General features: G+C 43.2%; 2 protein-coding genes across 2 annotated transcripts in view; one reads left to right on the top strand and one right to left on the bottom strand.

Annotated features, from left to right (window-relative positions):
* LOC134660418 (neurofibromin) overlaps positions 1-10856 on the top strand; it is a 122207-nt gene extending 111351 nt beyond the window's left edge. The window contains exons 63-67 of the mRNA XM_063516158.1: positions 4680-4809; positions 6229-6304; positions 6525-6711; positions 9200-9530; positions 9670-10856. Coding sequence (XP_063372228.1) covers positions 4680-4809; positions 6229-6304; positions 6525-6711; positions 9200-9530; positions 9670-10856 — 1911 coding nt within the window. The remainder of the gene's footprint in view (positions 1-4679; positions 4810-6228; positions 6305-6524; positions 6712-9199; positions 9531-9669) is intronic.
* LOC134660367 (death-associated inhibitor of apoptosis 1-like) lies at positions 3626-4045 on the bottom strand. Its single transcript, XM_063516099.1, has one exon. The coding sequence runs from the start codon at positions 3998-4000 to the stop codon at positions 3626-3628; it is 375 nt and encodes a 124-aa protein (XP_063372169.1). The 5' UTR covers positions 4001-4045.
* Positions 10857-12730: the final 1874 nt, after the last annotated feature.

The raw sequence follows: 12730 nt of genomic DNA, 5'->3' as shown, positions 1-12730 counted from the left end.
ACTGATATTTTTAGATGCCGAAAAGTGTAATGATTTGAAAAATTGATTTATAATTTTGATAATATGTCATTGACAATGTAAAGGTTGCATTCATATGTGTTGTTTTGTTTTTGTGCTGCATGGCTGTTTTTTTTTCAATATGTGCTTACTTAATGCTAATATTTATACCCTGATTTTGAATAACAGTGTATGGGTCTTTTATACATTGGGTAATAATAACTATGTGGTTAAAGGGTTTTTCTACATTGGTGACGAAAAACTCGTGTTGTAGTATAATATAATACTCTAAACTTTTAAATTAAGTGGTATTCTTTTGAGTGAAATAAGTTTTGTATTATTTTATTTATTTTATATATATATGTTTTTTTTTTACATTGACCTATTGTAGATATGGCAAGTAGGTTGTTAGGTATCTTTGCGAATTCTCTTCGACATGTAAACTGGTCATTAACTCATTAATTTATTATTATATTATGGACACAATACTACGTGTATTGTATTTACATGTAAGGTATTTTTTGTGATTTACTTGTTTTTTTTTTTCATTAATTTAACTTATTTTTAATTAAGTATGTATTTTTTTTTATTTAATTGATTTGTTTATTATTATCACTGTAATTGTAGGTATTTATTTAATGTTGGTATTACGTTTTTTGTTTTTTTTTTTTTTAGTTAATGTTCTTTGCGCCGGGAACGACTTGAAGCGTTGTCTTTTTTTTAATTTATAATTTTAATTGTAATTTTAGATATAAATATTAAATTTGTTCTGAATTCTGTTATAAAACATGTATTTTAAGTATTTTATTTTATTCATAAATATATTTAGTACATAATTTATTGTATTATTTATTTGTTTTCTTCTCTGTTTTGATTGATAGTTGTTTTTTTTATTTATTTATATAGTATAATGCTATATCAGATTTTTATGTATACTTAATTTTTTTTTTACAGGCTGTTTTTTTTAACACATGTTTATATTTATAAACATACTATGTGTCCAAGGACCTTCATGCAAGGTAACTCGACCGTATCATGATGTCTCAAGGATTCAGTGCTTGTAAAAGAAAAATGTTATTCTAATGTGTTATAGTGTCTATTATTTTTCTCTGGGGTTTTCAATTATTATTAATATATATATTTTTTCCATCAGAATTCTTGCTCGTGATTTGTAGAAAATTGTTTGTTAGTGTAATAATTGATCGCCAATGAGCCATTTTGTAATGTCTGCATTGTGACCTAATAATTGTAAGCTGACTTTGTGATACCTATCACCTGTCTTTTTAAAAAGTACACAGCGCCTTTTAATAGCGCTCTCGGTCGGCCGACCTTTTTTTCTTACATATAACATATTTATTAAGGATACAAAAATTTATAATTTATTATAGCGCGCTAATACATATTACGTGTTAATATGTATTGCCAGACAGTTGTTTTCACACATCGGAACAACAAAAAACCTTTCCGTGTGCCCAAGGACCGCTGCAATTGAGAGCTCGCTCGAATTGTTTAGGTTTCAAGGGTTATTGCCTGGTTGTATCCTGGTGTACCTTGCTTACATTTTTTTTTCCGCGAGCTACCCCATTTTGAAAGGAAATCATCATTTTGAAAACTTAAAGCATATAAGAGTCACAATAACTTTTAGTTGATCAGGCTAATTGTTGGTTGCAACACTTATCTGATTTAGCTCTCTCAATGTGATATTTTTATTTTTCCTTCCCTTTTATATTCATTGTATACCTACTCGTATATTAATTGACGCCTTAATTCTCATATTATATGTTGTGAATTATTTTTTAGTTTAAAACTCTAATAATGCGTCAAGTGTATGAACTGTTTAATGTTATTTATTTTTCTTCTTTCTCTGTAGGTAGGTACTCGAAATTTGAGATGACATAGCATGTGTTGCTTGTTCATCCGTATTGGGTGACGTGTGACGAGCACGCGTGACGCGGCCTTCACAAGTCTGGTGCATTCCATTAATCATATGTTTAAGTTGATTAGTAGTTACTGTTGTTATGTTTGTGTTACTTTGTATGTTTTGTTGTTATTGGTAATTTGTTGGATGTGAATATTGATTTTCTAATTTAATTTTTGTATAATTTCTTATATTTGGTTATTATAAGTTTATGAGAGTGGTGACTGGCTGATGGCATTTTCTTATTTTTATGCAATAACTAATTAGTTAAGTAGTAGATTCGTGGATTGAATATTATTGATATATAAATGTAAGTTAATGTATGTTAATGTAAGATTGTTATTTATTTACTTTAGATTTAAAAACAAAATATTTACTCAGATCGACTACATGTCATAGAAATAAGTTATATCGATAATTTAAAAAAAAAAAATTAAATCAAATTTGTAAATTGAACAGATAATAATAAAAAATAGATTATAATTCGCATTAAAGGTATTAAAGTATATGTAAGTTGAAATTATTTCACCTAAAAGAATAATAATATTCTGTGTAAGTATTCATGTATAAAATAATAATGTGTTTTGTAATAGTAATGGAGTGTTAACATATAGAATACTTCTATTTTACCAATAAAAGTTTGATTGATTAATTGCAATAGTGAAATGATTTGATTGAGCTTTTTTTTTTCGTTTGAAAAACACGAAATTAATTTTTAACTGGTTAAGAGGGCATTTGCAAAAATATATTAAATTATGTTACCAATTGAAAACCAAATGGTGTGGAAGCTAACTTTTTGAACGTTAAATTGGATAATCATTTGAAATATCATAAGTGATGTTGTTTAATGTGTGGAATAGTAGATTCTAGTGTTTCTCGGTTAGTTTAAGTTAATGTTAGGTTAGTGTGTTAGTGGTTTTGTCTTTAGGTTGGGAAATGGGTTTTATTTTGAAATGTTAGGTTAGTTTGTTCGTGTTAGTGTTTGTGGTGGGTGGTGGATGGTGGGTTAGTGGTTTGTTTTGTTTTAAACGAAGCTAAATAATGTTACTGTTGGGGTAGTTTTTTTTTATTGTGGTCTTTAAGATACCTATATGAAGATATATATGTTAAGTTAATTGCAAAGATGGAAATAATGGAATGCACCCCCGTCTTTGTTATTTAAAATTGCTGTTTGTATAAAGTTGTTTGAGTTTATCATGCGACGCGTTATATGTGTTTTGTTTGTTTAAATTTAGTTTATATGTTTTATAATTTAACGAATGATGCATCGGTTAAATTTATTGATGGTTATTAGAAAATGTGTTTGTGTTATTAATTGTTTTATTTTAATAAGTTGTTGATATTTAATTTTATCTATATGTATGTTTTATTACTTGTTTTATTTTAATAATAATTACTTATGGTCAACTGGTGAATATATATTTTTTAACATATATTCATGCTTTGTTTTCCGTCATCAAGTAGTAATCGTAAACTAATTATAATTTTATTAATAGATAAATAGATAGTAGAATTTGGAATATCGCTCGCAGACGGATCCGCATGTTTAAAGAATAGATTATACATTATTAAGGTTATAGATCTATCTTCCCATAGATAGATAAATTATGGATTTGATTAATATTATACTTAATGATAATTTTAACTGATAATTTTAATAAGGCGAGAAAAAAAAAATAATCTTAAGTAGTTGGTGTGCTTGCTTACTTGTTAGTTTTCATATTCTTTTCCTTTTTGGGAGGTTTTAGCGGGCTGGCTGCTCATGACCTTCTGGACGTAATCTTCTCCCTTGACGAGCTGAACGTACGCGCACCGGTCGAACCAACGCGCGTGCTGCTCCCACGGGTCGTCGTCCTCCTCCCAGTCCTTGAGTCCTCCGTCGCAGTAGAAGCACTTGGTCTTGTCGCTCTGGCCGGTGTAGTAGAAGCCGGCCTCGGCGAGCTCCTCGGGCTTCTGCTTTATGCTCTTGGGCCAGTGTTTGAAGGTGCGGAGCCGGGCGGCCTTGGTGTTGTAGCGCGGGTGCGGGGGCACGCTGGCGTCGGGGGGCGGCGCGCGCATGCCGCACTCGTCCTGCCCTGTAGTCATCTGGTGGTTGCTGTTGGGCACAGGCGGTGTTGGTAGTGGCTGGCTGGCTGGCTGGGTGGCTGGCTGGCTGGCTGGCTGGCTGGCTGGCTGGCTGGCTGGCTGGCTGGGTTACTGGGCGGCGTCTAAACTGGGGCTGCCTCAAGCAGCCCGACTGGCAGGGTCGCCATGAAGTGTTCGGCGTTCAGGGGTTATAATGATAACACAAGAGTCGAGTAAATACTGAATATATTGGTAGAAAGCGCTGGCCTTATATACTAAAGTTTTAACAGGCTTGATCGAGTGGAAGTTATGGCAATGGTCATTAACCATTGTATTACAGTAAGTCAAGGTTTATGGCATCGTTAACTTAATGTTCTGTAAAGTAGTAAAGTACATATGTGGGAGATAGGTATCAGCTGTATCAAGAGCAGTGTGCCAGCTGATAGCAGTTGTGTATGAGCCGACTACACTACATTATTCAATAAATTAAAAAAAAAAAAATGTGCCGTGATTGGTCCGTGTCTTTGAACGGACCAATCACGACACGGGACTCGCTCACCTCGTCCCCCGCACCCCCAGTATTTTTGGCAGCATCGTTTTCATGAAATAATTGCTCTAAGCTCCGTCTAGAGGATTCCTAATCTATGGTAAGGGCTACCGGCTCCTACATAGAATTAAAACTAAATCTTATTTTCAACAGCAAGCGTCTACGGACAAGGACACAAGCAGCCCGGAGAGCAACAGCTTATTGGACCCGAGTGTACTCTCCGACTTCACCACGCAAGCGCTGGTGCTGACTGTACTCGCCACTCTAGTTAAATACACTACAGGTAAGAATTACTATAGAGAAATAAAAGTGCCGACAGAAGTGAAAACTCGATGACGTCTTACGCTGTCGCGATTTTAATTTTTTTTTTCCCATCACAAAAAGTGCACAGCGCGGCTAAAGAAGTTTTCACTTCAATAAGAGTAAAGAAAGAGTGGTAACTCCATACATCAGTTCTCTTACCAAAACGCGAGTTATTTCGTAGTCGACATCTAACGTCAATAGTGGAACTATCAGTACCGCTACTCCACACTAGATGTCACAAATGTCGCCACTGACGAAAAATGTACTGCTAAAACAATTTACAACTAATATTATAATCACAAGGAGTTGAAAATATAGTTCCGGTTAATCCGGTTATAATATTAGCTAAAAATTGTCGAGCATTAGAGTTTTTGTTTGCCGCGACATCTATTGTCGACTAGCAGAACTGATAATGTCCGCTACTTGACGCTAGATGTCGACTACGAAATAACTCGCGTTTTGGTAAGAAAACTGATGTATACTCTATACGAGTACATCACTCTTTCTTTACTTTAGCATAGAGAAACAAAATACATAGAGTGCTCACTCCGTACATCAGTTTTAGTACCAAAAAGACTATTAGCATCTAGCATCGATTAGCGGAACTATCAGTACTGCTACTTGACAATAGATGTAGCACCGACCGGAAAGTTATGCTGTTGAGATAAGACTTTCCGGTCGGTACTACATCTATTGTCAAGTAGCAGTACTGATAGTTCCGCTACTCGATGCTAGATGTAGATACTGAAATTAATAGTCTGAACTGATGTATGGAGTGAGCACTCTATGTATTTTTTTTCACTATGACTTAAGGTACCATCGCCCACACTGTTAACTGTACTTCGGTGGATCTTATTCCTTTTCTAATCCACCTAAGGTCCACCGATATACAGTTTGGAGTGTTGCTATTTGTACTATTAGTTCCTAAACAGGGTGCAAACATGCCAATCGTTTACGAGCGCGAACGAAATGCTAATGTCTGTTACTAATATGGAAACGATAGAGAGAGATTATCGTATCGTTCGTTACGGAGCGAACGATTGGTATCTTGGCTATGCACCCAGGTCTTGATCACATTATTTGTGAAATACTTATCGTAAAACATCGTTTTTCGTGTCAACCGAATCTACAATGACCCATTTACGCTTAATTATAAATAATAAAACATTTTCAACCAAAAGGTACCACATGATTGTCGGTAAGGTCGATTTCAAATTTAAGCTATATGAAAACAACGCCTTATTGACAACCGACAGTAAGTACCAATAGTAATTGGTTGCGAATGACACGTAAATGTGCAAAAGGGTTCTCATCACGTATAATAACATTTCATGTAGTTTTTAATTATTTATTTTTGTATAAAGTAAACTAAGACTAACGATGGACATGATTGTTTCAGATGAAGACGAAATAAGAATATTGTACCAGTATTTGGCTGAAGGCTCTGTCGTATTCCCGAAAGTATTTCCCGTAATGTAAGTACCTATATAGCAAAACTTACATATAAATATATACTTACATATAATGTTATAGTCTAACGCAGCTAAGAAGTAAGTTTTGACAGTTATGAATTGGCCCTTATATATATTTCACTAAGGTTATCAGTTAAACGGTAGGTCTTAGGATCGTAAATATAAGGGTCCGTTCATGGGCTATCAGTTTAGTTTTTTCCATAGTTAATTTTTTTTTTTTCAGCCATTCTCTCCTAGATATGAAAATAAACCACGTGCTAATGCATTGCCACGACCAAGTGATCCTGAGCGCGGTACAGAGTATAATACAGAACATGATCGCGTCCGAAGACGCCAGTCAGCAACAGCTGCACTATATGCAGAGCTGCGGGTTCGGCGGGCTGTGGCGGTTCGCGGGCCCTTTTACTAAGGTACGACACCGAGGGGAGGGAGATGGCGAGGTGTGAGAGAGAGACAGACAGAGTATAATACAGAACATGATCGCGTCTGAGGACGCCAGTCAACAACAGCTGCACTATATGCATAGCTGCGGGTTCGGCGGGCTGTGGCGGTTCGCGGACCCTTTTACTAAGGTACGACACCGAGGGGAGGGAGATGGCGAGGTGTGAGAGAGAGACAGACAGAGTATAATACAGAACATGATCGCGTCTGAGGACGCCAGTCAACAACAGTTGCACTATATGCAGAGTTGCGGGTTCGGCGGGCTGTGGCGGTTCGCGGGCCCTTTTACTATATGCAGAGCTGCGGGTTCGGCGGGCTGTGGCGGTTCGCGGGCCCTTTTACTAAGGTACGACACCGAGGGGAGGGAGATGGCGAGGTGTGAGAGAGAGACAGACAGAGTATAATACAGAACATGATCGCGTCTGAGGACGCCAGTCAACAACAGTTGCACTATATGCAGAGTTGCGGGTTCGGCGGGCTGTGGCGGTTCGCGGGCCCTTTTACTATATGCAGAGCTGCGGGTTCGGCGGGCTGTGGCGGTTCGCGGGCCCTTTTACTAAGGTACGACACCGAGGGGAGGGAGATGGCGAGGTGTGAGAGAGAGACAGACAGAGTATAATACAGAACATGATCGCGTCTGAGGACGCCAGTCAACAACAGTTGCACTATATGCATAGCTGCGGGTTCGGCGGGCTGTGGCGGTTCGCGGGCCCTTTTACTAAGGTACGACACCGAGGGGAGGGAGATGGCGAGGTGTGAGAGAGAGACAGACAGAGTATAATACAGAACAATATCGCGTCTGAGGACGCCAGTCAACAACAGTTGCACTATATGCAGAGCTGCGGGTTCGGCGGGCTGTGGCGGTTCGCGGGCCCTTTTACTAAGGTACGACACCGAGGGGAGGGAGATGGCGAGGTGTGAGAGAGAGACAGACAGAGTATAATACAGAACATGATCGCGTCTGAGGACGCCAGTCAACAACAGCTGCACTATATGCAGAGTTGCGGGTTCGGCGGGCTGTGGCGGTTCGCGGACCCTTTTACTAAGGTACGTCACTGAGGGGAGGGAGTTCCGACAGACAGACAGACATACTGCCAGACAGACATACAGAGAGACAGACAGAGAATCATCATTTAAACAATCATGACCAAGTTATTCCTTCTTCGCTTGTATAGGGACCGTGCGCCTTGGAAGGTCTGCCATCTTGTGCCCTGAATCCGAAACATATGTGCATATGTACGTATACATTGCCAAAGCAAGTGCTACCATCTACCATTCTCGTCGGTATGTTTCCTTGTGCATATTAGGTTCTGCCATCTTGTGGGCTACATCGGAAGCATAAACGACACATTTAGTAACTTGTTTTTTGACAATAAAAATATATATATATATATATATATATATATATATATATATATATATATGTATAATACAGAACATGATCGCGTCTGAGGACGCCAGTCAACAACAGCTGCACTATATGCAGAGTTGCGGGTTCGGCGGGCTGTGGCGGTTCGCGGACCCTTTTACTAAGGTACGTCACTGAGGGGAGGGAGTTCCGACAGACAGACAGACATACTGCCAGACAGACATACAGAGAGACAGACAGAGAATCATCATTTAAACAATCATGACCAAGTTATTCCTTCTTCGCTTGTATAGGGACCGTGCGCCTTGGAAGGTCTGCCATCTTGTGCCCTGAATCCGAAACATATGTGCATATGTACGTATACATTGCCAAAGCAAGTGCTACCATCTACCATTCTCGTCGGTATGTTTCCTTGTGCATATTAGGTTCTGCCATCTTGTGGGCTACATCGGAAGCATAAACGACACATTTAGTAACTTGTTTTTTGACAATAAAAATATATATATATATATATATATATATATATATATATATATGTATAATACAGAACATGATCGCGTCTGAGGACGCCAGTCAACAACAGCTGCACTATATGCAGAGTTGCGGGTTCGGCGGGCTGTGGCGGTTCGCGGACCCTTTTACTAAGGTACGTCACTGAGGGGAGGGAGTTCCGACAGACAGACAGACATACTGCCAGACAGACATACAGAGAGACAGACAGAGAATCATCATTTAAACAATCATGACCAAGTTATTCCTTCTTCGCTTGTATAGGGACCGTGCGCCTTGGAAGGTCTGCCATCTTGTGCCCTGAATCCGAAACATATGTGCATATGTACGTATACATTGCCAAAGCAAGTGCTACCATCTACCATTCTCGTCGGTATGTTTCCTTGTGCATATTAGGTTCTGCCATCTTGTGGGCTACATCGGAAGCATAAACGACACATTTACGCCTCGCGCCAAAATCTGACAACTCCTATGCTGCCCTCTATAGTTCATGCACGGGGCCTATTGTATTCCCTCACCACACACTTCGCAGAAACTCCATTTTCTGGAACACATTTCAATAGTAAATTGTTTTTCAGATCCAATGCACAGCGGAAAGCAGCGAGCTGTTCGTCAACTGCTTAGAAGCCATGGTCGAGACGTGTCTACCAGGGTCTGAGCACGCTCAGGCCCGTGCTCCACCCCCAGACCCCGACCGGCAGGACACATCAGGTACACACCCGGACCCTGCCCAACTGTTCTGTTCTTTAGAAGCCATGGTGGAGTGTCTACCGGACTCGACAGTAGGACACAGGTTCATTCCCAGACTCTGTCCAATGCTTAGAAGCCTACTAGAGACGTGCCTCCCAGGGTCTGAGCATGCTCAAGCCCGTGCTCCACCCCCAGACCCTGACCGGCAGGACACATCAGGTACACACCCGGACCCTGCCCAACTGTTCTGTTCTTTAGAAGCCATGGTGGAGTGTCTACCGGACTCGACAGTAGGACACAGGTTCATTCCCGGACCCTGTCCAATGCTTAGAAGCCATGGTGGAAACATGTCTACCAGGGTCTGAGCATGCTCAAGCCCGTGCTCCACCCCCAGACCCTGATCGGCAGGACACATCAGGTACAAACCCGGACCCTGCCCAACTGTTCTGTTCTTTAGAAGCCTTGGTGGATTGTCTACCGGGCTTCACAGTAGGACACAGGTTCATTCCCGGACCCTGTCCAATGCTTAGAAGCCTACTAGAGACGTGCCTCCCAGGGTCTGAGCACGCTCAGGCGCGCGCTGGACCAGACCCTGACCGGCAGGACACATCAGGTACACACCCGGACCCTGCCCAACTGTTCTGTTCTTTAGAAGCCATGGTGGAGTGTCTACCGGACTCGACAGTAGGACACAGGTTCATTCCCAGACCCTGTCCAATGCTTAGAAGCCTACTAGAGACGTGCCTCCCAGGGTCTGAGCACGCTCAGGCGCGTGCTGGACCAGACCCTGACCGGCAGGACACATCAGGTACACACCCGGACCCTGTCCAACTGTTCTGTTCTTTAGAAGCCATGGTGGAGTGTCTACCGGACTCGACAGTAGGACACAGGTTCATTCCCAGACCCTGTCCAATGCTTAGAAGCCTACTAGAGACGTGCCTCCCAGGGTCTGAGCACGCTCAGGCGCGTGCTGGACCAGACCCTGACCGGCAGGATACATCAGGTACAAACCCGGACCCTGCCCAACTGTTCTGTTCTTTAGAAGCCATGGTGGATTGTCTACCGAGCTTCACAGTAGGACACAGGTTCATTCCCGGACCCTGTCCAATGCTTAGAAGCCTACTAGAGACGTGCCTCCCAGGGTCTGAGCACGCTCAGGCGCGTGCTCCACCCCCAGACCCTGACCGGCAGGACACATCAGGTACACACCCGGACCCTGCCCAACTGTTCTGTTCTTTAGAAGCCATGGTGGAGTGTCTACCGGACTCGACAGTAGGACACAGGTTCATTCCCAGACTCTGTCCAATGCTTAGAAGCCTACTAGAGACGTGCCTCCCAGGGTCTGAGCATGCTCAAGCCCGTGCTCCACCCCCAGACCCTGACCGGCAGGACACATCAGGTACACACCCGGACCCTGCCCAACTGTTCTGTTCTTTAGAAGCCATGGTGGAGTGTCTACCGGACTCGACAGTAGGACACAGGTTCATTCCCGGACCCTGTCCAATGCTTAGAAGCCATGGTGGAAACATGTCTACCAGGGTCTGAGCATGCTCAAGCCCGTGCTCCACCCCCAGACCCTGATCGGCAGGACACATCAGGTACAAACCCGGACCCTGCCCAACTGTTCTGTTCTTTAGAAGCCTTGGTGGATTGTCTACCGGGCTTCACAGTAGGACACAGGTTCATTCCCGGACCCTGTCCAATGCTTAGAAGCCTACTAGAGACGTGCCTCCCAGGGTCTGAGCACGCTCAGGCGCGCGCTGGACCAGACCCTGACCGGCAGGACACATCAGGTACACACCCGGACCCTGCCCAACTGTTCTGTTCTTTAGAAGCCATGGTGGAGTGTCTACCGGACTCGACAGTAGGACACAGGTTCATTCCCAGACCCTGTCCAATGCTTAGAAGCCTACTAGAGACGTGCCTCCCAGGGTCTGAGCACGCTCAGGCGCGTGCTGGACCAGACCCTGACCGGCAGGACACATCAGGTACACACCCGGACCCTGTCCAACTGTTCTGTTCTTTAGAAGCCATGGTGGAGTGTCTACCGGACTCGACAGTAGGACACAGGTTCATTCCCAGACCCTGTCCAATGCTTAGAAGCCTACTAGAGACGTGCCTCCCAGGGTCTGAGCACGCTCAGGCGCGTGCTGGACCAGACCCTGACCGGCAGGATACATCAGGTACAAACCCGGACCCTGCCCAACTGTTCTGTTCTTTAGAAGCCATGGTGGATTGTCTACCGAGCTTCACAGTAGGACACAGGTTCATTCCCGGACCCTGTCCAATGCTTAGAAGCCTACTAGAGACGTGCCTCCCAGGGTCTGAGCACGCTCAGGCGCGTGCTCCACCCCCAGACCCTGACCGGCAGGACACATCAGGTACACACCCGGACCCTGTCCAACTGTTCTGTTCTTTAGAAGCCATGGTGGAGTGTCTACCGGACTCGACAGTAGGACACAGGTTCATTCCCAGACCCTGTCCAATGCTTAGAAGCCTACTAGAGACGTGCCTCCCAGGGTCTGAGCACGCTCAGGCGCGTGCTGGACCAGACCCCGACCGGCAGGACACATCAGGTACAATCTCGGACTCATGTCCAACTGTTCTGTTCTTTAGAAGCCATGGTGAAGTGTCTATCGGGCTTCACAGTAGGACACAGGTTCATTCCCGGACCCTGTCCAATGCTTAGAAGCCTAGTGGAGACGTGCCTCCCAGGGTCTGAGCACGCTCAGGCGCGCGCTGGACCAGACCCCGACCGGCAGGACACATCAGGTACAATCTCGGACTCATGTCCAACTGTTCTGTTCTTTAGAAGCCATGATGAAGTGTCTACCGGGCTTCACAGTAGGACACAGGTTCATTCCCGGACCCTGCCCGATGGCTTAGAAGCCTAGAGCTCAGGCGCGCGCTCCACCAGGTACCTTACCAGGCCTATGGAGCTAGACCTCCGGCCTCGCTTTTTAAGACTTGGCCAATGGTTCTTGTTTGAGCTCGGTTTTATTGAAGCTTGGCTTTTATTCTTAAATGTAGGCTTAGCACGGGAGCGCGGCGACAGTATCTGTATCGTGGTTAGCCGTCCCTCTCTTATTAATATATGTAGTTAGAGAAACACGGGTAGTCTATCTCGCGTGCCTGATACTGTCGCGACACTCATGCTAAGTGAAATGAATCTTCGGCCTCACTTACACTTGGCCATTGGTTCAATTCCAAGCTCTGCTCCTGCAGCTCTGCCTTCGGCCTCGCACAGAAGGGCCTAGTCGTTACGGTCTTCGGCCATAAGCGGAGCTCGGCCTCGCTCACACTTGACGATTGTTTCAATTACAAATTTTGCTCCTGCATGCTCGGACTTAGGCCTCGCAAAGAAGCGTTTAGTCGTTACGGCGTTTGTAAATAAATTTTGAATATTTTCTACATATTTA

The sequence above is a fragment of the Cydia amplana genome, chromosome 27 (assembly GCF_948474715.1).
Source record: "Cydia amplana chromosome 27, ilCydAmpl1.1, whole genome shotgun sequence".
In the NCBI taxonomy this organism is placed as follows: Eukaryota; Metazoa; Arthropoda; class Insecta; order Lepidoptera; family Tortricidae; genus Cydia; species Cydia amplana.
The sequence above is the reverse complement of the archived record's forward strand: the minus strand, read 5'-3'. Positions and strand labels throughout refer to the sequence as shown.

What these genes read in the sequence shown, in the direction of transcription:
- LOC134660367 (XM_063516099.1), bottom strand. Translation starts at nt 4,000, where the DNA reads ATGACTACAGGGCAGGACGAGTGCGGCATGCGCGCGCCGCCCCCCGAC.